At 38.4% G+C, this 24,990-nt stretch overlaps 3 protein-coding genes across 4 annotated transcripts; all 3 read left to right on the plus strand.

Moving 5' to 3' along the window:
• The first annotated feature begins 501 nt into the window (after window positions 1–501).
• Window positions 502–6,410, plus strand: mmp20b (matrix metallopeptidase 20b (enamelysin)). The gene is made up of 10 exons (XM_084951195.1): window positions 502–675; window positions 1,474–1,712; window positions 2,547–2,695; window positions 2,995–3,120; window positions 3,216–3,374; window positions 3,476–3,638; window positions 3,785–3,918; window positions 4,863–5,019; window positions 5,580–5,683; window positions 6,183–6,410. The coding sequence occupies exons 1-10, from the start codon at window positions 541–543 to the stop codon at window positions 6,281–6,283; spliced, it is 1,467 nt and encodes a 488-aa protein (XP_084807321.1). The 5' UTR covers window positions 502–540; the 3' UTR covers window positions 6,284–6,410.
• A 434-nt stretch (window positions 6,411–6,844) lies between these two features.
• Window positions 6,845–11,434, plus strand: mmp20a (matrix metallopeptidase 20a (enamelysin)). The gene is made up of 10 exons (XM_084951193.1): window positions 6,845–6,958; window positions 7,545–7,795; window positions 8,528–8,676; window positions 8,761–8,886; window positions 9,034–9,195; window positions 9,316–9,433; window positions 9,515–9,657; window positions 9,867–10,023; window positions 10,420–10,523; window positions 10,980–11,434. Exons 1-10 carry the CDS (start codon window positions 6,848–6,850, stop codon window positions 11,078–11,080), a joined length of 1,422 nt encoding a protein of 473 aa, XP_084807319.1. The 5' UTR covers window positions 6,845–6,847; the 3' UTR covers window positions 11,081–11,434.
• A 3,819-nt stretch (window positions 11,435–15,253) lies between these two features.
• tbrg1 (transforming growth factor beta regulator 1) lies at window positions 15,254–24,219 on the plus strand. Of its 2 annotated transcripts, XM_084951191.1 has the most exons (15): window positions 15,254–15,594; window positions 15,737–15,874; window positions 16,525–16,582; window positions 16,689–16,771; window positions 17,003–17,039; window positions 17,396–17,458; window positions 18,533–18,769; window positions 19,781–19,851; window positions 19,940–20,181; window positions 20,273–20,409; window positions 20,550–20,696; window positions 20,832–20,929; window positions 21,074–21,184; window positions 21,325–21,467; window positions 21,755–24,219. In XM_084951191.1, the coding sequence occupies exons 2-15, from the start codon at window positions 15,756–15,758 to the stop codon at window positions 21,841–21,843; spliced, it is 1,635 nt and encodes a 544-aa protein (XP_084807317.1). In that variant the 5' UTR covers window positions 15,254–15,594; window positions 15,737–15,755; the 3' UTR covers window positions 21,844–24,219. The 2 variants fall into 2 exon arrangements, with proteins under 2 accessions (XP_084807317.1, XP_084807318.1); XM_084951192.1 differs by lacking the exon at window positions 17,396–17,458.
• Window positions 24,220–24,990: the final 771 nt, after the last annotated feature.

Consider the following 24,990-nt stretch of genomic DNA (forward strand, 5'->3'; position numbering starts at 1 on the left):
CCATCACTATTACTCTATCACTGCTTAGTTATTAATGCTGTAAATATAAACATGTTTACGCCATGCCCATTCATAGTGATGGCAATGAGCACATAGTGAGGAATGTTCTACTCTATGTTGCCTCATGTTGTAGTTTCACCATTGATTCAGGATTATCTGTGAACCAGCGTGTTGCAAGTTAAAAACTCCGACTGCGCCGTGTCTCGCTCTGGTTTCACATATCTGCTGAATTGAAACAAGATTTTGAAATTGGAACTGTGCACTGCTCTTTATTTGATTTAAAGGTGCAAACATGTCATGTGACAAAAATGTTCAAATGTCATTTTTTTCTTTTTTTCTTCTTCTTCTTCTTTTTTTTTTTTGTCCTTGGCCCTTTCCAAACTCCTCCCTAATTCTGTAGTGCTGTCAGAGGCTTCCCTGGGATTTGCATGTGGTATGAGTCACAATAACCATTTAAAAGGCTTTCTCATTAACCAGAACTTCCATCTCCACATGCTTAAACTAGGCCACTGCAATTCACTGCAGCGTTAATTCTGTGAAATGCATGTCATGCTGCTCTCCTGCTGTGTTCTGGTCTTGCTTGTGCCCGGTCCAGGTTTTACGGCACCCACATTTACACCGAAGGAAGAAAGCACTCCTACACCAGAACCACAGGCTGACTTGAAGCTGGCCACAGTAAGTGTATAATTGCACGAGCTCCTTTTACAACTGTTTTCAGAGTGGACTGCATGTGAATTGATGTCTTGTACGATGCAAAGTCATGCTAAATTGTCAGTGATTTTACTGCAGGGTTAAAGAATTTGGAAGGATGCATTATTTCCTGTGCGTATTTTAAGATATTTTCTTTTATTACATTTGTTTTTGTGTGGGTGGAGGGTGGAGGTACACAACTGCACTGCCCTCTCAGCCCTTGATGCTGTTATATTATATCCTTTAAAAGATTTGCTTGGCATTCCCATTTTCACATTCTTCATCCCGATTTAATTCCTTACATCTATTTTTTTTTTTTTTGTCTTTTCCTTTGAAGCAAGTTATGTGTCTTTGTACCATCTTGTGCTGGCTTTTTATGCAAGTGTAATTGATAGTTGATGCTGAAAATAAGGGCATTTATGTTGAAGCCATGATAGATCAGTCAGACTTTTCATAGCAGTTCATAATCTGTAATGCGTGTTGTGATACAAGAATAACGTTTTGCAGTAACTAGGTTAAAATTAAGAATTCTACATCCAAAATGCTGACTTTAGCTAACTAAATTACTCCACTATTCAGTCAGTTTATGCCATCCACATTTTTCTTAATGATTAATTATTGGAATTAATAAACGTTTGATTTATATATTTCTGTTGCATTTTATTTAAAATGATTGCTTTCTGTTTATTAAAGGTGCAGAATCGTTTTTTTTTGTTGAGTGAATCAAACCCTCTTCTGTGCAAAATGCTATCTGATGTGATCTGATCTTAAATCTACTTTAAGGACTATCTCCAGCACTATTACCACCTGCAAAATGATCCTCTGGGGCGCATGAAACGAAGCGGCCCCTCTTTTACCTCCAAGGTGAAAGACATGCAAATTTTCTTTGGGCTGAATGTGTCGGGAAGACTGGGCTCAGATACCCTGGAGGTGATGAGGAGTCCTCGATGTGGCGTTCCAGACGTGGAGGAGTACAGCCACACCCAGGGGACGCGCTGGAATAAGAATGTCATCACCTACAGGTATTTACTGTGGTCTTCACTGATGCTTAATGATCATGCGTAATGAAAACTATCTGGAAACGAATGTTATATAGTGGGCATGTCTAACCTTGAATGAACTCAGGGGGGAAATAAAAAATCAAAACTGTCTGGCTGTCTTCACCAAACCTCAGAAATATGTGAGGATCATTTTAAGAAGACAATAAACCCTTTGGCAGAAACGGAGAATAGCCACTGTCACAAATCCTTATGGCTTTTGGTTTGAGACTTCTGGCTTTGAGAGTTACTGTGGGCTTGTTATAGTGCCAAGCTGACCATACATGCTTTAACTTATGTAACACTGTCTGAGACATCCTTATACATTCCTGTGCAGATTCATTTTGAGGCATGCCTGCTGGATTACATACTGAGTAAATGTATAATTAAAGAGTAACAAAGAAAGACAATTGTTTTTGTTGTTTTAAAAAAAAGAGACTTTATTCAAGTGAGTATAATGTTTTGGTATCACGGAAATTTTTATTTCACAAAACCTACAGGAATAACCTAACCGTGGCACAGCTCCAGATCTCTCTCTTTAAAACAGTGAGACAGGGCATTGGCTTTAGTGGATGACTGCACCCCCTGAGTGCCCTTCTCTTGTCTCTTTAACAGGAAGTTTACACAATAACTACACAATGTATGAAACTTGGTGAGGAGTTGGATGGAGAAAAAGGGAGACCATTCATTTTTGCTGCAGATCTGGATCACATTCAAAAGTTATGAAATAGAGAATTGGCCTAGAAAGATGGTGCTCTCTACAATACATTTGTATTGTGTGTGCAGTTTGATATTAATCAGCGTGTGTTGCTCTTGTAGCATTGGCAGGTACACCAGAGATTTGCCTCGCAGCACTGTGGACTCTTTGATAGAGTCAGCTTTCAGCGTCTGGGCCAGAGCCAGCAGTCTGATGTTTGTCAGGTCAAACACTCGCAGTGCTGACATCATGGTGGAGTTTGCGAGCTATGGTGGGTTTGTGTTTTGTTCTACATGGTGCAGTCATGGAATATAACAGAAAGAAAAGAAATTCTCAGCAGCTCTCATCCTATTATCTTATGCAAATATAACAGAGCAGCAATTGTACACATAGGAAACTGCAGTAGTAATTTCATTGTTAACCAAGGTAGCGTCATCATGCACTGGCTGCTAAACTCAACTGACTCATTCAAATGAGGTGAAGAGAAGCCTATAATTTTCTTTTGGCATGAAAGAAAATGGTTTTCTCTTTGGTTTCTGTTTTGTGTTTGGCCTGGATTGTATCATTTAGCACACGGTGACTTGTTTCCATTTGACGGGCCTGGAAGGACACTGGCTCATGCTTTTGGTCCGGGGTCAGGAATCGGAGGGGACACACACTTTGATGATGCTGAGCGCTGGACAGCAGGAGAAACAGGTGCTGAACCAATCAAACTAGAAATAAAATTGGAAAAAAGAACGCTGGAAATCAATCACATCTTTATGAACGCGCTTCTCTTTTTGCTGTTTCAGGTTTTAATCTGTTTGTAGTGGCAGCTCACGAGTTTGGGCATGCTTTGGGTCTGAAGCATTCCAGAAACCGAGAGTCACTGATGTTTCCAAACTACAAACCCTTCCGCTCAGCGAACCTGTTATCCAGTGAAGATGTAGCCAGCATCAAAGCACTTTACAGTAAACACTTTTGATGTATTCCTGAGTAATCCTCAAATTCAAATGCAGTTTTTGTGTGTAATAATTTTCCCAATTAACATATCTATATTTGCCTGTGTTAGGTCCTATCAGAGGTCATCTAAATAATCTTCTGACAAACTTTCATCATAACAACTGGTTGTCTAGCGTACTATTCCCTCGACTCATGCGGGACAAATGTGCAGCAGACTTGACCTTTGATGCAGTTTCCACTCTCGGGGATTTCACCTTCTTCTTTAGAGAAAGGCATGTTGATGACTAATTTGCTTGAAGCTGTCCGTACTCTTTAGTCAAATCATCACAGCACCATTAGAAGATTTAAAAATACTATTTAAAACATGAAACATTGTATTTTTTTAAATAAATTAGCTAACAATATTTCCTCATGCCAGGTATCTCTGGATTAAGCATAATCATGAGGATGACATCAAGGAGGGTCCCATCTCAAACTTTATGCCCAAGATTGAAACCAGCATTGATGCTGCCTTCTGGGTACCTCGCAGATCCACTGCTTACCTTATTCATGGTAACCACACAGTGTCACAGTTTTCAATATATCTTGGGCTCTGTTGTGCCCTACCCCATAATTCTATGTAGTGCTCCCAAATAGCTTTCCTACTGCAGAAACCTTAGAATTGATAGTAATAACTATACACCTTTATATGCTCCTTCCTATGTGGAGTCCCTCAAGGTTCAATCCTTGAGCCACTTCTGAATTCATTATATATGTTACCTCTGGCTCCTACCATTGCTTTCCTGAGTGCACTGTAAATCTCTGTTAAGCCTAACATGCTTGCTAAACTTCGATTGCTTTTCTGGGAATTTCTGAATACATTGCAGAAATTTGAATAATTACTTAAAAAGCCCTACATTGCAGCTCCTGCTTATGCAGCAGATGCTATGAGACCTTATCTGATCTGGGCATTTTGACATTCTTACTTTCATTCCAGAAGTGACCACACTTTTGAGGTTGTAGTGCCTTTTCAGTTTGACCGAATCTGTGGTTTTCTTAAACTGTTATAAACTCGTTTTTCTAGATTAGTGTTTCCATAACCTTTCTCACATTCTTTCTCACAGTCTGTGCATGTATGAACAAATGTAAGAATGTAAGCTTGACCGTGTGCTTGGATGGTGGGATATGTGCACTTTCTTTATGTATGTTTTTGTGCGCAAAGTACTTTTTAAATGTGATTTAAAGTTATTATTATTATTATTATTATTATTATTATTATTATTATTAATAATAACAATAATATTATTATTATTGTTATGCACACTTAAACTGTGTTATAATAACATTTAAAAAAGCAAAAGCCACCAAAAATTCTGATGATTGAATCATTTTGACAATAATTTTATTATTGTCAAACAAAAAAAATTCAGGTTTTTATTTGCATCTTTATGTGTAAAGCATATGTATATTAATAAACAAATAATGCATATTTGTAAGGATACTCTTTTCTTGGACAGACTCCATGTTCTGGACAGTGAAAGGCTCTCTTGTGAAGGGAAAGCCCAGAGCACTAAGTCACTTTGGGTTTCCAGTCTGGGTTCAGGATGTAGATGCAGCAGTGCACATCGCCAAAACAGGACGAACTCTCTTCTTTATGCATGATATTTACTGGAGGTAAGACAATAAATGGATGGCATGTATCTGATAAAGATCAAGTAAATGTATCCCCCAGTGCAATTAAAACTTTTATTTGCACGCAGGTTCACACATTAGGGCATTTTACTTTGCTGAGCTTGATTATTTGATGTGATTTAACTCAACTGCTTTTGCTCCACAGGATTGTATTATCATGCCTTGGGCCATTTCTTTATTTTTCTTTTATGAGTTCGGGGAAGAAGAGACTTGATGAATGCATGTATGCGGGAACAGCAAATTGAATTAAATCAAATTATACTCTTCTTCTCCTATTTTAGCCACAGTAAAGTGCTGTTTAAAGACTGTGCGGTATTAATGGAGGTATAATGCCATAGCAGGGACAAATGACAAAGCAGATGTCAATATGGACTTTTAAAAAGTTGGGCTCAGATATGACTAAAGGATTCCCTCTGTCATTTGGACCTCACAGAGAGAGAGGAAAAGGTTCACTGTACACAAGTTACATGTTTAGTCCAATCTTTGAACGACAAGCAGATGATTGTGAGTCACGAGTTCTAACAGGGTTACATTACTTGCAGTTACAACGAAAACCGAAAGGTTATGGATTTTGGTTACCCAAGGTTCATCAGCGAGGGCTTTCCTGGACTCAACAGCACAATAAATGCAGCTCTTCATAAAGATGGTGAGGAAAATATTACACTCTACCAAGTGCATGCTTTTTGTTTGATTAAATCTTTCTTTATGCTGTAACTACTTAACATACATATCAACAGTCCTCAAACTAGGTGATAATCTTGTCTGATTGTTTAAGATGTAGGTTTGGCTGTATTTTAATGGCTTTTGCAAGTTGCATTATCATTGGTAGCAAAGGAATGCTCATTTAAATTCAATACCAGCTCTGTGGAGTTCAGACTGAGCAGAGCATGTGGTTCCCCACTTAGATTTAAATGGTATAATTTACCACTTAAAATGCTTGGTACGATATACTACAATTTTTCTGTATGATATATATGAGACACTCATTGTGTAAATCATTGACATCAACATCAACAAACTGGAGGAAGGAAATCTAGAAAATCTAACATGAAAAAGTAGAAATGCAGTATGTAAATTATTTCATTTGCATATTAAAAATCTTATTTTGTTTTTGTTGTTTTTGTTTTTTTCTTTTGTCATCTTAGGCTTCATCTACTTCTTTGTGGGACCACAAGTCTACAAATACGACTACACGCAGAAACTTGTTGTAGGAGTTGAGAAAGCAAATTCCTGGCTTGGTTGTTAAAATACTGTCTGAAATCCATGCAACAATGATATTAGCTAAAATAAAGAGGGCAAATGGAAACACATTGTACTTCTCAGTTTTTAGTGGAATTATATTTATCAGTAGTCATGTCATGTCAAAATAAAGAATTACAATTGAAAACTTGCTATTAGATTTTTGTAGTTTTTCTATGTCAAATCATATTTTCTAATCATGCCTTTGCTGATCAGCTTATGAAGTTTGTTTGATTTATAGATGTAAAGAAATCAACATGAGGTATAGACGCATATAAACATGAGACAGTGTACATTAAGTTTTTCTCCTACCTGACTGAGCAGGAAAAAAAATGCAATTTTCTATGCTATGGAACAAACCATACATATGATTATCGCCATTATAGACAGAAAAGCCAGACATATGTAGACATTTCATTGTGAGGTTATAACCACAAAACCTCTCGGGGCAAATAAAGCTTTAGCTTTAACAGCCATCACAGAGCACTTTGGGGCCATGTGATTGCAAAACAAGCTCAGGAATACTCCCATATAAAAAATGTGAAGCGTGGTTGAAATGTGCATTTAAAACATGGATTTGTTGTGGATACCCGTTTTGGGCTCTCTGATGTTGGTGGAAATCTTGTGGACTCTACCCATTGACAAAGATCAGCAGAGGCTTGAGGATGTGGAGCTGGCTGAGGTTTGTGAATGGATGAAAGGCTTACGAACTTTGTGTAAAAACCATATAAATTAGAATTGTTGTTTCAGTTAGAAATGTTGGAGATAATGTTTGTAGAACCTTTAATGTAAGACTGTGAAGACTGCAATGGCTTCAATTAAAATGGTAGAATTATGAGTGTATTTCGTTTATTTAAACTAGTAGTGAAGCGCTACAGTTCAGTGTTTGTGTTTTCTTGCTATTAAACATATGATGCATTCACTAAATTTTTATTTGAAGCGTCCTGCATTTTTTTTCCTTTCACTTGTTTTGAAGTTTATGTGTAAGCATCTGAAAAAAAACTGAATTGAACCAACATCTGTGATACAGTTTCTTTTCCTTTTTAAACTCGCTTGCTCTCTCGTTTCAGCTGTTACAATAATAAGCAGGAGGGAATCTTCCTTATCTTTGCTAGACTGACATATTTAACATATTTTATTAGGTTTTTAAGGAAGAGAAATAATTAAATGTGTTTTATATTACATGTAAAAAATTATTAATAAAATCCAGCTTTACATTTTACACACCTCGTCCTAAGCGTCCAGATCTCAACTCTTCATCTCAACAGGATTACCTCAAGAGGTTTTACAGTCTGAATCTGGGAGACCACAGGCCTCCAGTAAGAAGTGTGAGGTCTGCATCCACCATGGAGGCGAAGATCCGAGAAATGCAAAACTTCTTTGGTCTGAAGGAAACAGGAACTATGGACCCTCACACCCTGAATGTGATGAAGGAAGCAAGGTGTGGAGTTCAGGATGTGGACAACTTCGCCTTTTACCCTAATAGACCTAAATGGAAGAATCACATCATCACATACACGTGAGATTGCATTTTCCATGTTTCCCAGATTTCACAGTAATCTGCTGTTATTTGTGAATATAGTCAAATGGTGTAAAAGATTTAAAAACTCTGAGAGAAAATATTAACAAGTGTAGTGTACAATCTTACAATATTGTACTATTATTTTAAGTTAAGTTTATTAGTTACTTGACTTCCACATTTTGTTTGTTGAAGCATGTATAGAAAGGGAGTTTCTGAATAGTTCTGTACTGCAAAGACTCATTGGAACATGAAGTTTTCTTATTGGTTATTTTTCATTTTGCTGGGTTTAGACTTCCTTGTTGTGAATGTATGATGTGGTTTACAGCATAATTCCAGCAACTGTGTGGTGTAATAAGAGGTAAAATTGATATGTATGTAATAAGAATGAATAAGAATTTGAATTCTGGATATGAAGGTTTGAATATGCAGATCGAAGGCCCTGAATAGCACGCACGAGGAATCTTCTTTTTATAGATATAAATCTAAAGCAAATAAACTGTTGACGGCAATAGCATGAAATATAGTAGGAACGCTACATAATGCTATAATAGCAACGATTAACAATATTATACTGTAGAGTTTATATTCCACTTTTGCAATTAGAAAATAATCTTGTGAATTGCTTAAAATTTATTTTGACCACCAGAGGATATGCTAGTATTTGTAGCAACATATGTTGAAACATGTTGTTCCTGATGCCTCATGTTTTTCTCAATTGCTGGCATGCAGGATTGCCAGATACACTCCAGACATGAAAAAAGAGGATGTGGAAAAGTCTGTTCGTTCAGCCTTGAAGATGTGGAGCGATGCAACCCCGCTGAAGTTCATCAAAATCAACCATCGAAAAGCTGATATTGTCTTCTCTTTTTCTCGCAGAAGTAACTGTGAAAACGTGTCTAAGGACTTTTAATCGTGACTTTTAATTATGATTAATAAAAATCAGATCCTGTGTTTTCCTGTAGCTCATGGAGATTTCTTTCCTTTCGATGGACCTGGGGGCGTGTTGGCTCATGCCTTCATGCCAGGAATGGGGATGGGTGGAGATGTGCACTTTGATGAGGATGAAACATGGACGGCAGGGACTCAAGGTTTGTCAGTCACAACATGAATGCAGTTTGAAAGCCCAAAGATGACACTAGGCAAAAATTGGGAATTAAATACATATTCTGAGCCAGACAGAAGCATTCCAGCAGTTTGTAATGAAATAATAACAACTATTTGCAACTGTGTTTCAGGTTACAGCCTGTTGAGTGTTGCAGCTCATGAACTTGGCCACTCACTTGGTTTGACTCACTCTAGAGACCCCTCTGCTATCATGTACCCCAATTACAGACATCAGAGCAATGCCAAGTACTCGCTCTCTAACGATGATGTGATGGGTATCCAAACTCTGTATGGTAAAGAACAAAACATAAAACATTTGAAATATTGAATTCATAAATCATTAAACACTGAAATAAAATTCTCAGAGCGAATTATATATTATATACAATGTTTTCTATGTGACTATTTCACAGGTAGGCCCAACAAAAAGATGGAAACCCAGGTGGCTTCAAAAAAATGTGACCCAACGTTTCCCCAATTTTTTGATGCAGTAACATTGATTGAAAATGAGATTTGTTTCTTTAAAAACAGGTACAATGTATTGCCACTTAAAGGTGCACAACATCTTAAATAACCTCTCAACAGCAACTCACTTTTCTTGTTTCATTGCAGACACATGTGGATGAGAACAACAAGGACAACTTATTGGAATCGTTTAACACAAGGCCACATTACCACGTATTTACCGAGCATCAGTTCTCAGATTGATGCCGCTTATGACATCCCAGCCAAAGGCGTGGCGTACATATTCACCGGTACAGTAATGGGCAGCCTGCAAAGCATCACTTAGACCTTGTCAGCATGACAAGGCTTGATTTCCAGTAGCAGAACACGCAAATTACAGCCTTGTGCAACATAAGTGTTGCAGTTCATGCAAGAGGCTCATTGAGTTTGGCAGGGATTGTGGTACGTTGCTGTTTTTCATAGTGTCCCCAAATCCAGTGACATGGCTGTGTTTTTCCAGGTCATAAGTACTGGGTGGTTGAACAGCTTAAGATGAAAAGTCGCGCTGGCTCCATTTACGAGTACGGCTTCTCTTCCAGAGTCAGGCGGGTTGATGCTGCTGTGCATGTCAGCGAATACGGGAAAACAATGTTCTTCGTAGGAGAGTTTTATTACAGGTAACTTTTTAAAGTGCCGCTTTACAGTTAGAATTGTTCTCTGTTCTGATTTATATTTTAACATGATGAAAGTCTCAGGACAACCTGACCTGTATGGTTATAGCTGGAGCTAAACTGACCCCAACCTCATTGTTATTTCTGCCATTAATCGATAAGTTGTTTGGTCTGTAAATATCACACACTAGCGTAAATCACTAAGCTTCTGTCTAGTCTAAATTGAACTACATTCAGTTTACTAAAATATAAGCAAAAAGAAGCAACAAATATAATCAGCATATAATAATCAACGGTTAATTCTGGCATTAAGTAAATGATGTTTTTGCTTTAAATGTCATTGACATTGCCACACTAAAAAAGTTTTTCATATATTTCAACTTTATATATTTGAATGATCAGGTATGATGAGCACAATAGGAGAATGGACCCTGGCTTCCCCAGACTCATCCGAAACGATTGGTCTGGAGTCCCCAGAAGGGTTGATGCTGCATTTAAGTTACAAGGTAAAAAAAAATAAAAAGGAAAAAAGACTCAGGAAGTTTAAAATGTGGACCTTAGCAGCCAGCTGCAAATAGAGTACAACTGAAATAGAAGTTGTAATTTCTTTTTTCATTTTTTTAAAACCGAGTTTAGGTTTAGGTAGTAGACGGGTGGAGTTTACCACACCAAACACACTTTGATACTTAAAACACCATCTAGTTTCAAGAACGATATCAATTTGACAAGTAGAAATACAGACAAACATGGCTGTGCACATGCCAGACAATCACACTCCACTCACTCACACTTAAAGGATTTACAGGAGCCATGTCTCACGCTCTGTTTTACTTACTGTTTCATTCTCACTTAACATTTGGGTGGATTTTGGCACCAAAGCTCTGTATGCTTTAGAGGGGGGGAATCATAGTGTGGGCTGAGATACATCCACTCACTGTTTTTGTATGATTTTCTTTTCACAGGTAGCATCTTTCTCCTCTGTGGAACAAAATCCTACCAGTATGACTTCAGACAAAAGCAAGTGGTGAATGTAATTCCAGGAAAGTCTTGGCTGGGATGCTGAATTGAAACAGAAGTGAGAAAGACAGCGAGAATTCCTCAGTTATAAAATTACAAAAAACCCTCTGAACATGTTAAGCTAAGATAACCATGTAGCGGTATAGTAGTTGTGCTACATTTTTAAGCATATGTGTACTTGTGTGTAAATTATACTAACCTATCTCTGATTATACTAATCCTGTGTCTCATTCGTTCCTGTTGTACATTGGTACTAATACTTCTTAATCTGTGCATGAATATACTAAGTACTTATACTGTGAGAGTCAAATGTAAGGTGTACATTTTTGTCAGTACTCTACACGTATTCAACCCCATGTACTCAAATCTTCTTTCAAAATGTACATCCAGTTAAATTACACCTTCAGGAAACCTCTCTAAAAAGCTTACCAGTGAACTCAGCAGGATGTTTGTTATTAAACTCACCTCAATAAAACAGAATTTTTGTGAAGTGCCCCACGACTATCTTTGCAATGCTGGAATCTTACATATTCTTATTAGCAAAAACAATATGCAAATACCCCAAAAAGTGCAGGGGAAAGGCTTTTGTTCTAAATTGCTCTTAAGATTTTTTGCAAATGACAGCCTCTCAATGCACACTAGTGACACTCACACTACATTAAACATTATTGTATTAATTAAAACACAAAAATATTGATTGAATGTTCAATATCAAAACACAAAAATGTTGGCAAATGCATTATTTATTCTTGATAGAGTGGTTTATGCTTTAATTTGATGGTTTTGGAAACATAAGCCTCATTTAATTGGATGCTCCCGCCTGCAGCAGCTTTAGCACACTGTACCTATACCCCCCTCCCAAAAAATAGACAAAATAATGAGGAAATTTGGGATAAAACTATTTTAGCGTCTCTCTCAAAATGACAACATCAGCACAAAAACATGATCTAAACAACCTTTTTTAGCAGGAAGGTAAAACGGATCATAACAGCTCCTCCTGCTGTGTTATCAGAGGGGCCGCTCAACTCCTCTTTTTTCTCCACTGTGGTAGCTTTTCCTTTTTTATTGTGCGTTCTTATTGATGTTTTATCAGAACAATATGCACCTCAGGCTGTCGTGGCTGCCCTTTTAAGAGGATAATGGATAGCAGGCAAAAAAGAAGATGTCTCTGTTTTTGAATAGTACTGCTGGGCTGTTTATCCCTGTCTCATGGAGTGTTTACTATAGTGCCTGAAGATTATCCTTGAAGGCAAAAACATTAGCAAAGTAATGTGATGTAAAAATGGGTTTTATACATTTATTATAAAATAAATCTGTCATGATCAGTCTGGCCGGACTCAAACGGAGGACTCGGGAAAGAAAGTTCAGTGAGTTTATTTACAGTGTTGGTGCAGATAGTGCTATATGGTCTTTTTGAAGTGCTCAGTTCAAAAGTGCCAATATGTACAAAATCCAATAGAAGGAAGGTTCTGTGAATCCAGGTCCCCGATCCTTTGAGTCTCCCCAACAGAAACTCCACCAAGTAACAAACACTGTCTCTGAACTCCGCTGGGCTGTTGTAGGCACAGAAAGAAAGACGGTGGAGAAACACAGGAGGACTGTGACAACATTATAGTAATCATATAAAAAAAATCATCTTCCATTTCTTCCTGTGTAAATTGTCTCAGCTCATTGTTGTGATGTCTTAAATGTGACGCATCACCTTTTTCATCTCACATCTTCACTCATTAATCAATATTTCAGTTACTTTTACTTTTTTATATTGTACAGAAATATGATGTGGACTGGCAAAACTGACAAAGCCATTGTAATGATAATACAGTGACTTCAGGGTCACTCAGTAAACTTCTACTTCACATCACTCTTATCGATGTGGCACACTTGAAAACAAACAGGAGCTGCCCAAACTAGTAATGTCCCCACTGAATTTGAAACAGGTAAACAATGTTACAGCAAACATGCAATCCTCTTCAAGGGCGGATGTTAGGAATTCATTTGGGAATGTATCTTTGTTATGGTGTTAGTGGGTTATAAGGGTGTTGATGCCAAATGATCCCCTGGTTTATGGAATTATCTTTGGTGACACACACCCTTTCATAGGACCTGGAGGCTCACACAACTTCCGTCAACAGGGTCACAGAGAGGACGCTAAGTTTCAGAATATGTGATACATATAGTATTGTAACAGTCTTGAGTCCCCACTCTTTTCTTTATATTTTGCTAGGGTAAATAGGAAACTGGTACAGTGATTGATTAAAACATATATATTTCACATATTTTATTCTTAACAAAAAAGAAAAAAAGCACAATTTCATTGTACGTGTACAATGAGAATAAAGGGCTATTCTATTTATTCTATTCTATAAGGCAAAAACAGGATGTACAATTCTACAATTTCTACAGTTTCTCTGCCCTCTTTAGGTATGACAACATGCAACTAGCAGGACTGATATGAGTTGCATATATCAACATGCAGTGACACAGCAAGACATTGGGAAACAATTTAAGCTGCTGTGTTTTTTCTCGATCGTGTCTGAACTGTTACGTTGTGAAACGCTCACATGCTTTGCTCAGATGCTGCAATTTCGGAAATAAGACCACACAGTTTGTAAAGCCACATAAGACGAGCTCCAATAACGGAAGAAGCCTGAGTCACCGTTTTGAACATGGATATGGATAAATTAAGGATTTTATAGTTTAGTGTTTCATGTGTTATGGTTGAGCCACAGAGCAAGAACAGGCCTATGAGGTGATCCAGTACAAATGATACAACTCACAAGAGTAGGAGACCTTCAAATGGTTAGTTACCAAAAATTCTCCTCTGAGTTTTAGTTTTACTGCCAAAAGTCGAAATATCTGTTACTAAAATTTCTGACACTCCAGTGCAGTGGAAGTGTGTACCGTCGATTTTATTTATGCACAACAGCAAATCCCCACTCTCAGTTTGTCCTCTGATAATTGTCAAAAAGTTGTTCAATTTACAGTACGATCTATAAATTATGCAGACGCACCACAAGGGAAATTTCATTCACTTCCACTGAATCAGGCACGTCTAAGAAAAAAATATATCTAGATTTCACTTTGGTTAGATATCCTTGGTGTATGTACCCTTTAATTTGTAGAAAATATTTGGTTGTCTTACAGAGAAAAACTATTTAAAAAAAGATTAGAACTGCTTCTAAACAGATTTAAGAGAATGTTGACCATTTTATTGCAATTACGTTTTGATAAAAAACAGGCGGTAGTGCTGGTGTAATTTGGACAGGAAATGCTGATCATGTTAGATGTTCTAATTTCCAACAGTCAGGAATATTTAAACATGCAAGATGTCCTTGTAATTGGTGATTCATTTTCAGCACATAAAAACAATCACGCAAACATCAAATAAGTCTCGACCGCACAAGCCATCATAAAGAATGGGTAAAGACATTATCTGAAAACTCAGCAGAGAGAAATACTGTTTGTGCACATCTCAATCTGAAACAGCTGCTGGAGCGGAATTTTGTAAGGAGTTCAAGTATGGTAGCCATCTCTAAACACAGTACCTTAACATAGAAGGTCATGCCATTCAAATTATTATAAATTTGAGTCACAGCAAGACGTTTCCTTGTCAGACATGAGGTGTATCATTGTTACAGCCTTCTTGGTAATCTATGTCAAAAAGCACTCACCTCTGACTTTTTAATCACAATAAGCTGCTGCCCCCCAAAAAATCCACTAATTATATTTCATAGTGGTAAAGTTTTTTCTCATCTACTTCCTTGACATGCTGGGAAAAAAAGGAGCAGGATATATTTTGAAAAGGTACTACAACCATTTCCACACCTGACAACTATTTTGTAACTATTTGCAGCGGTGTAGTAGTTTTAAATCAGCATATATTAAATGCCTCACATTTTACCTAAAACACTACATTAAAAAAAAAAAAAAAGCACAGAAGCCAGAAAGAAAGATTTTCACAGTTGGAAATCAGTCATTTTCAAGATTCAACTAAACTAGATGATAAACGGGCAACAAAATGTAGCATGCCTAATGTTATTTAAAAAAAAAAGAAAAGATTAAAAGCAGAATATCATCACTCATACTGTGAAACACTTAAGAGGTGCAGTACAGTAGTAACAGATAAGTAAAAATTTAAATAAAATAATGGAAAAGGTTTTTTTTTTTTCTAAGTGTAACTTTCGGATTTTATTTTGACGAGCCGTACATGTACACCGGATATCCGGTAAAGTGCTCATCCGTCTTTGGTTCCAATACAAGACTTCTTGATCCTCATATACCTTTACTATACTACAGTAAAACTGTGATAGATATTCGCTTTTTTAACCCAACGTCAAATATGTTCACGAGTTGGACCACACTAGTGAAATATTTATTCTTTCAACTCTGGATTTGAACACGGAAACTGCTCCTAGCCAATGACTCCTAGCTAGTTGATGTTAGCATTTAGACGCTCTGACTGTAAACAATGCAATGAGGACGGACGAAGGTTCCGGTTGACACGGAAACTAATAGTGAGGAGCACGAAGTGAAATAAGTGTTTGCTGCAGTTTCTTTTGGGTAGGTTTTGCTTGTAGCTGGTCCTTACTGTACCTGATGTTATTGTGCAGAAGTCAGTGTTTGCCTTGCTTAAGGTCTGCAGTGAGGCACGCCTGTAGACTGAAACGCAGCTAGATATTTTCTCATTGACGTTTCTTCGCAGATGCTCATACCTGCCCTCCATGGAATCCCTCAACACGTTTGAATCTGAGATGGAGGCTGATGGACAGGGGAACTACTCTCTGTTTCCTGCTCTGGACAGCATTGCAACTCTGTCTGGCACCACTGAAACTCTGGAGAGGTGATTCAAAATAATCAGATTTATAATACATCATGTTAAAATGTTACTGTCTACTGTAACTTCATTTATTTTGGATTAAGAAATATACTGGTAGTATTGACATAGTGTTTTGAATACTCAAGCAGAGTAGAAACCCTCTATATACGAAACCAGTCCATTTACCACCATGTTCAGTTAGGGTACAGCTAAGAGCAGAAGAATCCTCAGATCACTGACAAATTCAAGGAAAGAGAAAATGTGTCTTAGTAAGGTCTTATGGCATCATATACTGCCAGAACAGCTTCAGTGTGCCATGTTTCTAAAATATATTTCATCCTTTAGTGTCCGTCCATACACCATAGTGATTCACATAATAATAATCATAATACTCAGTGACCCCATGAGTCTTATGAGCGGAGGCACCGTCAGCATAGAAATGTACTATTATGGGAATTTATTGAAATGCTTCTAAGAAGTCACCACTTCCCAGCACTGCAAGGTTAAAGGGCAATAGACTTTTCCTTTTGTCATTCCTCTGCATAAGCAATATGAACATGTATCCAGATAAAGTGTGTGTGCTTGCAGGAAATTATGCCAAAATTTTAAAGTACAAATAAATCAAGGAGATAACTTACACCAGAGGACACTGACGTTTTATTTCCTGTTTGCAGTGAACCACCCAACGAAATAGCAGAGAAACCGAACCTGACGTGGCTCGATGCTGCGCAGGTATGGGCCATATATTTGTAACATTTCAGTAACATTCACAGCAGTGAGAGTCTTTTGCGTTTGGTTTTGTAGCAAGTTTTTTTTCTTCTTTCTTTCTCTTACATAGATTGTTTTGGAGGAAGCGGGAGGTCCCATGCACATAAAGGAAATTAAACAGAGAATCATCGACAGGGGACTTGTTCAATCCAAGTACAGTGTTCTCTTCACTTTAACTGTCTAGGTTATTAGAGCATATCTGAAAGTCAAGTTTCATAAGTTTTGATGAGCTTTGGCTGGACAGCATCAGAACAAATTCATGAAAACAAAGAGTGTGCAAGATTGCTGTCTTTCAGTGGGTACAAGGGAGGAGGGAGATATGGTTTTCTGTAATTCACTATGATCCTTTAGACTTTGCTCATCTCGTTGTTCTCTCCTTGGCAGTGCAAAATCAAGCTTGGAAGCTGTCATGTACCGTGAGGTAAGGGAAATGTTTGAGACTCAGCCTCACAGCAGCCTCTGCTGTTGAGTGCAGTAAATTACACCATCACTTGTTGAGTGGATTTGGTGCAAACACCATTTGCATTTCTGTTAGCATCCTTTGTTTTCCCATCCCGCTTCTTTGACTTTTATTTGTTTTGCATCATTTTTTTTAATGAGGCAGACATTTCTGGGCTGTAATTGGAACAGACAGTTCTCTGTGCGCTCTGATGTGCGGGCCTTTAAACTGTGATCTTATAATGATTGAATTCATCTAAATTGACCCCCAGCTTGTGTGAATCAAACCCAGCCTTTCCTGCCCCGTGCATTTGGCCTCAGTCTCGCATTATGTTTCAGACACAAAAAGGCAGCAGGAGATTCAAGAGGATTGAAAACAGAAACGGAGTCTTTGCTCTGCTGGTGAGTCATCTGAGATACTAATGGCACTGTTATACCAAACCTAAATATATTATAAGGTGCTGCAAATTTGCATTGCTTTGTATGCCCTGCTGTTGGTTATGGATAAATATGGAAGCCTTTCTTTTCACAAAAGAGCCGGACCCAGAATACAGATACACAAAACTGTTCTAAGTAATTGAAAAAAATCATATATACAGAATTAAAAGTTCACATTATTACAACTAGCATTTTTGCATTAAGCCTGTGTCTGAGTGAAATAAGCTGAGACAGGGAGTTCAGTTCTGTTTTAATTTCTTGTGCATCTTTTGTTTGGTTGAACTTTTGTTATTTATCAAAAAACACTTTTAGTGGAAGCTGCATCTGTGTTTTGTTTTGTTTTTTGTGTACATTTCATCATTCTGAGGAAAGCACAAGTGTTGGGTCTGTGTTTCCACAAGCCCTGCTGGTTCAGAAACTTATTCTCGTTAACGACAAAAACAAGACGAACATCTTTTACTTGCTAGCAAGGGAGGCCCCAGCCGGTGTCTCAGAAAGCACTCTGAATCCTACCGCAATGACCCCAATGACGGCCTCCGCTTGCTGCCTTTTATTGGGAAAACAGTTCACACAATACACATCACAGCAAAGCAACGCCCACCATAAAAACCCCCAATGGTTCTAAGACAAGGCACTATGTGTGTGTATGTGTAAACATCTGTATGCATGTGAGTGTGTGTGTGTGTGTCTTCCTGCTGTTTCTAACAACATCCTGGTCATAAAGAGGGTAACCTCCCCCAAACCCAATGTATGGTTCACCATGCATAACACAGTGAAGCCATACAAAGGGCAGGAAGCTTACCAAACATCAAACAGAATCTTCACAAGGGATGTGTAATAATCCTCCCCCAGCACAGAGTGGCTGGAGAGGTGGTCAGGGACAAAGGAATGTCTAGATCCTATAGATTGGACTAAGACCTTACAAATTCAAGAAGCATAATGACAAACATTCAACAGTTAGACTTAACACTCAGGAACTCGTGCTACAAATGAACAATCCTCTGTCTTTGTCTCCCCTCCATCTCTGACTCCTTACAGACTGATGAGGAGCGGCAACAGGCCCTGCAGGCTTTCACCGCCCAGTCTTTCCTCAGCTCGCCGCAGCAGAATACCATCTCTGGTTCTGGGTCAGGAGTCTCAGCACCCACCTTCCCATCTCCCACTACCTCCTCTGAGCATAAGGCCAAGGGGAAGAGGGGTCCACGAAAGAACCAGAATGAAAAGTATAGGCTCAAGTACCTCCGGCTGCGCAAAGCTGCTCGTGCCATGATATTTGTAAGTAAATGATGTTTCCATAAAAATAAACAGTCTTACATCATGCATATAAACTCACCAGCCACTTTAGTAGGTACACCTGATTACCTAATAATGCAAATCAGCCAATCACATGGCAACAACTCAGTGCATTTAGGCATGTAGATATGATCGAGACAACCATTTTTAATTGAATCTGATATAGTTGTTGGTGTTGGAGTCTTTTAGAAACTGCTGAGTTTTACAAAGAATGGTGCAAAAAAGTAAAATGTCCAATGAGCAGCAGTTCTCAACATGAAAGTGCTTTATTAAGGTCAGAGGAGAATGAGCAAACTGCTTCAAGCAGAAAGGAAGGCACTAACTCAGTTTGAACAAAAAAAGAAATCTGCATTCCTTGTTACAACCAAGGTCTCCAGAAGAGCATTCCACTACTGTGAATAAGAAAAACAAATTGGCACTACAGTTTGGAAAAACATTGCGTGGTCTGATGAGTCTTGGTGTCTTTCTATGGATGGTACGGTCAGAATTTCACATAAACAACATGAAATCATGGATCCATCCTGCCTTGTCTCAACAGTTCAGGCTTCTGGTGGTGTAAGAGGTGTGCGGTATGTGGGCTGAGGGCTTTTTTCTGGCACACTTTTGGGCGCTTGTGATCAGTGTGTCCATCTTCTGATGGCTTCTTCCAGCAATATGGTGTTTATGGTGTCAAAAAAAGCATAGCTTGTCTCAAACTGGTTTCTTGAACATGTCATGTCATGAGACGATGACCTTCTCAGTCATCTCAGTCCTCAGTGTGGTAGAACAGGAAATTCACGTCATGGATAACTGTGTAATGCTGTCTTGTCAATATGAACCAAAATCTCTAATCTTTCCTGTACCTTGTTGATTCTGTTATGGAGAATTAATGCTGCTCTGAAAGATAAAGGGGATCCAAATTTATTAGGTACCCCAAAAGTGTCTAAGTGTAGACTAGGACATGAAAAGTATGTTATCCAATCTGACCACACCGAGGTGTAATTTTGCCAACAGGAGAATGCAGCTCTCTGTGATGAAGTTGCTCACATAGAAGAAAAGTTTCTGAGAGCAAAGGAGGAGCGGAGGTGAGTACAGGTGACTGCGGTGTGACATGCAGAATGATGTGCTTTTGCTCTAATGGCACATGGTATTCATTCATTTCTTTATTTTCAGGTTCTTACTAAAATCCTTGTTGCAATACCAGTCTCTGTCAGAGGGGGAGCTACTGCCCACACCCAGCTCAAGCGCTCATCTACCTTTACCACCAGTGGCATTGTCCTCAGGTCCTTCTGGGGCTTCAGGTCTGTCCACTACTCACAGTGTGTCATCAACAGTGCCAACAGGCGAAGAAGGAGCACTTAAAAAACCCAAAAAGGAAAGGAAGGAGCGGGGGAGGGAGAATGGAAAGGATGAACGTGAGTGTTACAATCAAATATTTATTAAGACAGAAAATGACATCCTTGTGTTGCTGTATACAACTAAATTGTGTTGAAATTGGGCTTTTAGTTCCAAAGAAGATGTCCAAGAAGAGAAAACTCGCAGATGGCTCACGGAAGGTGGTGCAACCCATCCCTCTCGACTCTTCTGGCCGTCCTGTCTTTCCCATAGTACTGGGAGGTTTGACAGTCTACAGTCTGGGCGAGGTCAGTGTCTCAGTGACAGTAAACCTCTGAGCTGAGGTTTTAAAGTTCCAATCTTTAGCATAAAGTGAGCTTTAGAGGACACAATCAAGCCTCTCGAAATGCTGACACTAATGACTGAATCCTTCTTGTCTGCTCTCCAGATCATCACAGACAGAATGCTGTTTCACGACGAGTGTGCCATCTACCCAGTGGGCTTCTGCAGCACGCGCATCTTTGCCAGCATGAAAAACCCCGAGCAGCAGTGCCTCTACACCTGCCAAATCAAGGACGGGGGAACAGGCCCACAGGTCAGTTCTCATCTCGCATGCAAGTTTTGATACATGTTTATATAAATTCGGATTACTTTTAGGTGAACACACGACACTAAGATTAAGATTTGTTACTTTAAACAATTATTTTTTTCAAACACCCTCCATCTCCAGTTTGAGATCGTGCCTGAAGAGGACCCTCAGAATGCGATCGTGGCCTCCTCCGCCCTGACGTGCCATGCCAATCTACTGAAGGCCATCGCGTCTGTGAGGTAGAACAACTTCACCGCCACATTCTGAACAAATGAGCAAACATGACAAAGCTTTTGTCTCCCAGTTACTTAACCTGCTTGTACAACTTGAATTAGTTTTTGTCACCTTCAGTTAAAATAAATCCTTCTGCACATTCTTCTTAGTTCCAAGTCCGTGGTGTCGATTGTTCCATCAGGAGCAGATTTCTTTGGCTTCTCTCATCCCACCATCCAGAATCTCATCCAGAGTTGTCCCGGAGCTCGCAAGTGTAGCAAGTAAGTGCATATCTGCTCCCTAACAACGGATTCTCAGCTTGATATATTCAGCTTTTCTAGGTTTAGCTCACTTGCATTCTAGACATCTTAAAAATGTCTTTATAGTATTTATGTTTTGTTTTTTAAAATTGTTTATTTAGCTACAGATGGATTCGTTTTGAGGTGTGTCGCCCCGGCGATGGCCAGGTCCCTCACAGCCTATCAGAGGATGACGCCTCAATCAACTTTGAAGCGTTCCAGAGGCACCACGGCTTTGAGAACATCAAGACAGAGCATATCACAGGCATGTACTGTCCATTAAAGTGACAGATGGGTTTACTGTACAGTGAGTCGCAGGTTGGTTGGGGGGGGTTGTCATTGGTGGGGACACAAATCAAAAACTGTGTCAACAGCTGCTGTCTGAACAAGCAGATGACTCAGCTGTACTTTGCTCTGCTGGGGTGTGTTTGTTATTCATCACAGATGTTACACTTTGGATTTTAAAGCAGTTTTGTTTGTTTTGCCACTGCTGACATGATGATTACTCAGCGTGACAATGACGATGACTTCTCTATCTCCATCTTCCCTCAGGACAGACACCACAGTCTCCTAGTTCATCTCATCAGCATCACCTGACCTCCCCCACCATGAAGGCTTCGACCTCATATTTCAGCTCCTGATGCTTTGTGCCGGAGCACCTCTGAAATCAAAGCCATACCTGAGCTTAGTTGTTGTAAATATTCCTTGTAAATTACAAGATGGAGCATATTTTTTTCCCTCCACCAGGGGGCCTGGGCTTTCTTTCCAATGTGGCTTTTTGTTAGTTAGGCTCTGTTTAAACTTCAATAAAAGTGGGTGTTTTCATTTTGATTCAATTGATTGATTATGTTTTGCCAAATGGTAAATGGCCTGTGTTTGTAGCGCTTTACTGAGTCCCTAAGGACCCCAAAGCGCTTTACACTACATTCAGTCATTCACCCATTCACACACACATTCACACACAGGTGATGGAAAGCTACATTGTAGCCACAGCTGCCCTGGGGCGCACTGATAGAGGCGAGGCTGCCGAACACTGGCGCCACCGGGCCCTCTGACCACCACCAGTAGGCAACGGGTGGAGTGTCTTGCTCAAGGACACAATGACCGAGACTGTCCGAGCCGGGGCTAGAACCGGCAACCTTCCTACAAGACGAACTGCCAACTCTTGAGCCCCCAAATAAAAAAAGTAACATTTTATAATTAGGCACACTACAACATGAGTCACAGTTCCCCAGTAATTAAATATAATTACTATTTTAGTATTTTATTTTATCTTACAATGTCATTATATTTACAACGTTAAAGTGTAAAGTTAGGTAAGGTGGGAACAAGTCAGGTTTTTACATAAGTAAGTAAATTTAAGTAATAAAAGTAATTTTAGGTAATACATGAGTACATGAGTAATTTTAAGTATTGCATAATTTCAGGTGTTTTACAGGAACAGCAACACAAATTATACAGTAAATATTGAAGTACTGCATAAGTAATTTTAATTAGTGTGTAATTTCTTGGTAGTTTTGCAATAATTCACTGTCTTACGTTGTAAACACACTGTACTTTTTGTGGTGCAGGTTATATCATGGACCTAAATTCCAGATATTTTACAGGAAAGGACACGGTGTTTTTTTTCCTTTTCAAAGTTATGTTTGAAATGTCATTGTGAAGGGAAAAAATGAGAGTTGGCTCCATCATTACAAGGTTTCATAGAACTGCAAATTTTGAAGACATTTATTTTTTCTTGTAAGTTGGTAAGAGAGAACACTTTATTATACCGTTACTATTGGTAAAATAAAAGGAGAGATGAATACATCATACACATCAGCATAATGATTATTAGATAAAGATGTTTTTTTTTTAATAAGGGCAAAATAAACCCACAAGTCCGTGATGTAGCCTGCATCCTGAAAAATACAGAATATTTACATTTCTGTAAAATTACCATGAAAATGCACAATACTGAAAATTACTCAAAATGTAATTTTTTTTTTGTTTTCTCTTTTTTTTCAGAACCCCCCTTTATAGGTAGTGTGCCTACCTTTATTTATGTGTTACTTTATGACTTTATTTATTTGTAGGTAAATATACTTTGTTGTAATTGAAAAATACATTGAAATTTTGTTTTAATACAGTGGAATTATACCTTTAATCACCAGTGTTATCTCCCCAAAAAAGAATTGAGTGTGTGCTGGTGACATATAATAAAATATTAAAGCAACAAGTAAATAAGCATTAAAGTGAAAGGTTCACATTATTAGAGAAAATCAAGAAAAGCTTTGAACTTGGTGCTTTTCAATGTGATCATCAGTGCTTTCGGGACTGACAGCTCTACCATAATAATGTGAAATCCATGCAGACTTTGGCCACATTGAATTAACTTTTTTATATATTGTCTGTGGTTATCACTAAAACCTGTCACCTTTATAGTCTGTTCTGTCAGCCACAATACAATAAAATAGAATTGGCAGAAAATCATGACTAAGTATTTAGTGATTTTGTTTACTGTGCAACACAAGTTACCATGGTGATCAAGCCAAAATATAAGAGCCTGTTTTGTGACACTGAAAAATCTGACTTGCAGCTCAGGTCAGGTTAATCTTCCTTCAAAGTACACCTCTTGGCTTTCTACTGTATGTGAAAAATAGCTGTGCTTTATTTTGAAGCCTGAGCTCCAGCTGATGTTTCAGTTTTATTGCTATAACGTTACTTAATAATTACAAGTTGCACAGAAAACCATGTGAAAATAGTTGCTATGCTTTTCCATGTATGGGATACATATTGCCCAGGTATTTAACTGGTAGATTACAGTTAAGTTTTTTTTCCAGTTTGTGCTCGCATTTAGCAAAACATGTTTCTGTATTTTGTTCTTGTTTTCAGGAAAAGTGTTGGAGTTGAACGCAACACATCAGACTCCCTTCGTTTTCATTTATTTGTGCAGATTTTGAGTCAAAATGACTTGTGTTGTAAATTTCAATTCACAGTGTGTTAAAATAAACATTTGCCATCCTTTTCTACATTCACACGGTGCAGTAATTATCTGCAAATTTCAGTTTCAGTGTTATACATAAAAAAAGAAATTATCGAGAAAACCTTGAAGTAGATATAATCATTTGCCACAGGGGTTCCTAGATGCACACATACTTTATTTTTTTCATGGGGACATCTGAATTGGACTCCAAGCTAGCCAAAACAAATCTATTACATAGCAGTGTTAGTCTAATAGCATTACTTTACATTCCAGTGGGATGAGACACTTAATGATGGGACACTTAAGTGAATAAATGAATGTGACTATCTGGCTGTGACAGCGGTAAAAAGGAAGTTAAATGCAGTCAAGGTACATATATTATCCAGATAGCACTAACTGAGACTATTGCTTAGGGATTCAGAGTCCACCCTGTGACATTTATTTATTACTAGCACAAATGCACAGAGATTTCCAGGCTCTGAAGTGTTTTGCAATGTATTTCTCATTCAAACTGCTAAACTTGCAATTAGTGGAAATGCTAACTCACACCTATATCACTGCCAGTCCTACCTCAAAGACCTTTTTGGAGCCCGTGACAGAGGCTGCCTGAACATACTGAATACTTAAGTGGTAGCAGTTTCTTTGGGGAAACGTCTGAGGATGGGCATCATAAACCTCGGATTTAGGACACAGAGTCAGTCTATAGGCTACATCCTACTCATCTCGGGGATGGATCGTGAAAAAAAAAAAATACAGTGCAGGACTAAAAAATTTTTAATGTTTTTGAAAGAGTGACGTGCTAAGATCACAAGAACAAGTCAAC

The sequence above is a fragment of the Perissodus microlepis genome, chromosome 14 (assembly GCF_051167445.1).
Source record: "Perissodus microlepis isolate ML-2025 ecotype Zambia chromosome 14, ASM5116744v1, whole genome shotgun sequence".
NCBI lineage: Eukaryota > Metazoa > Chordata > Actinopteri > Cichliformes > Cichlidae > Perissodus > Perissodus microlepis.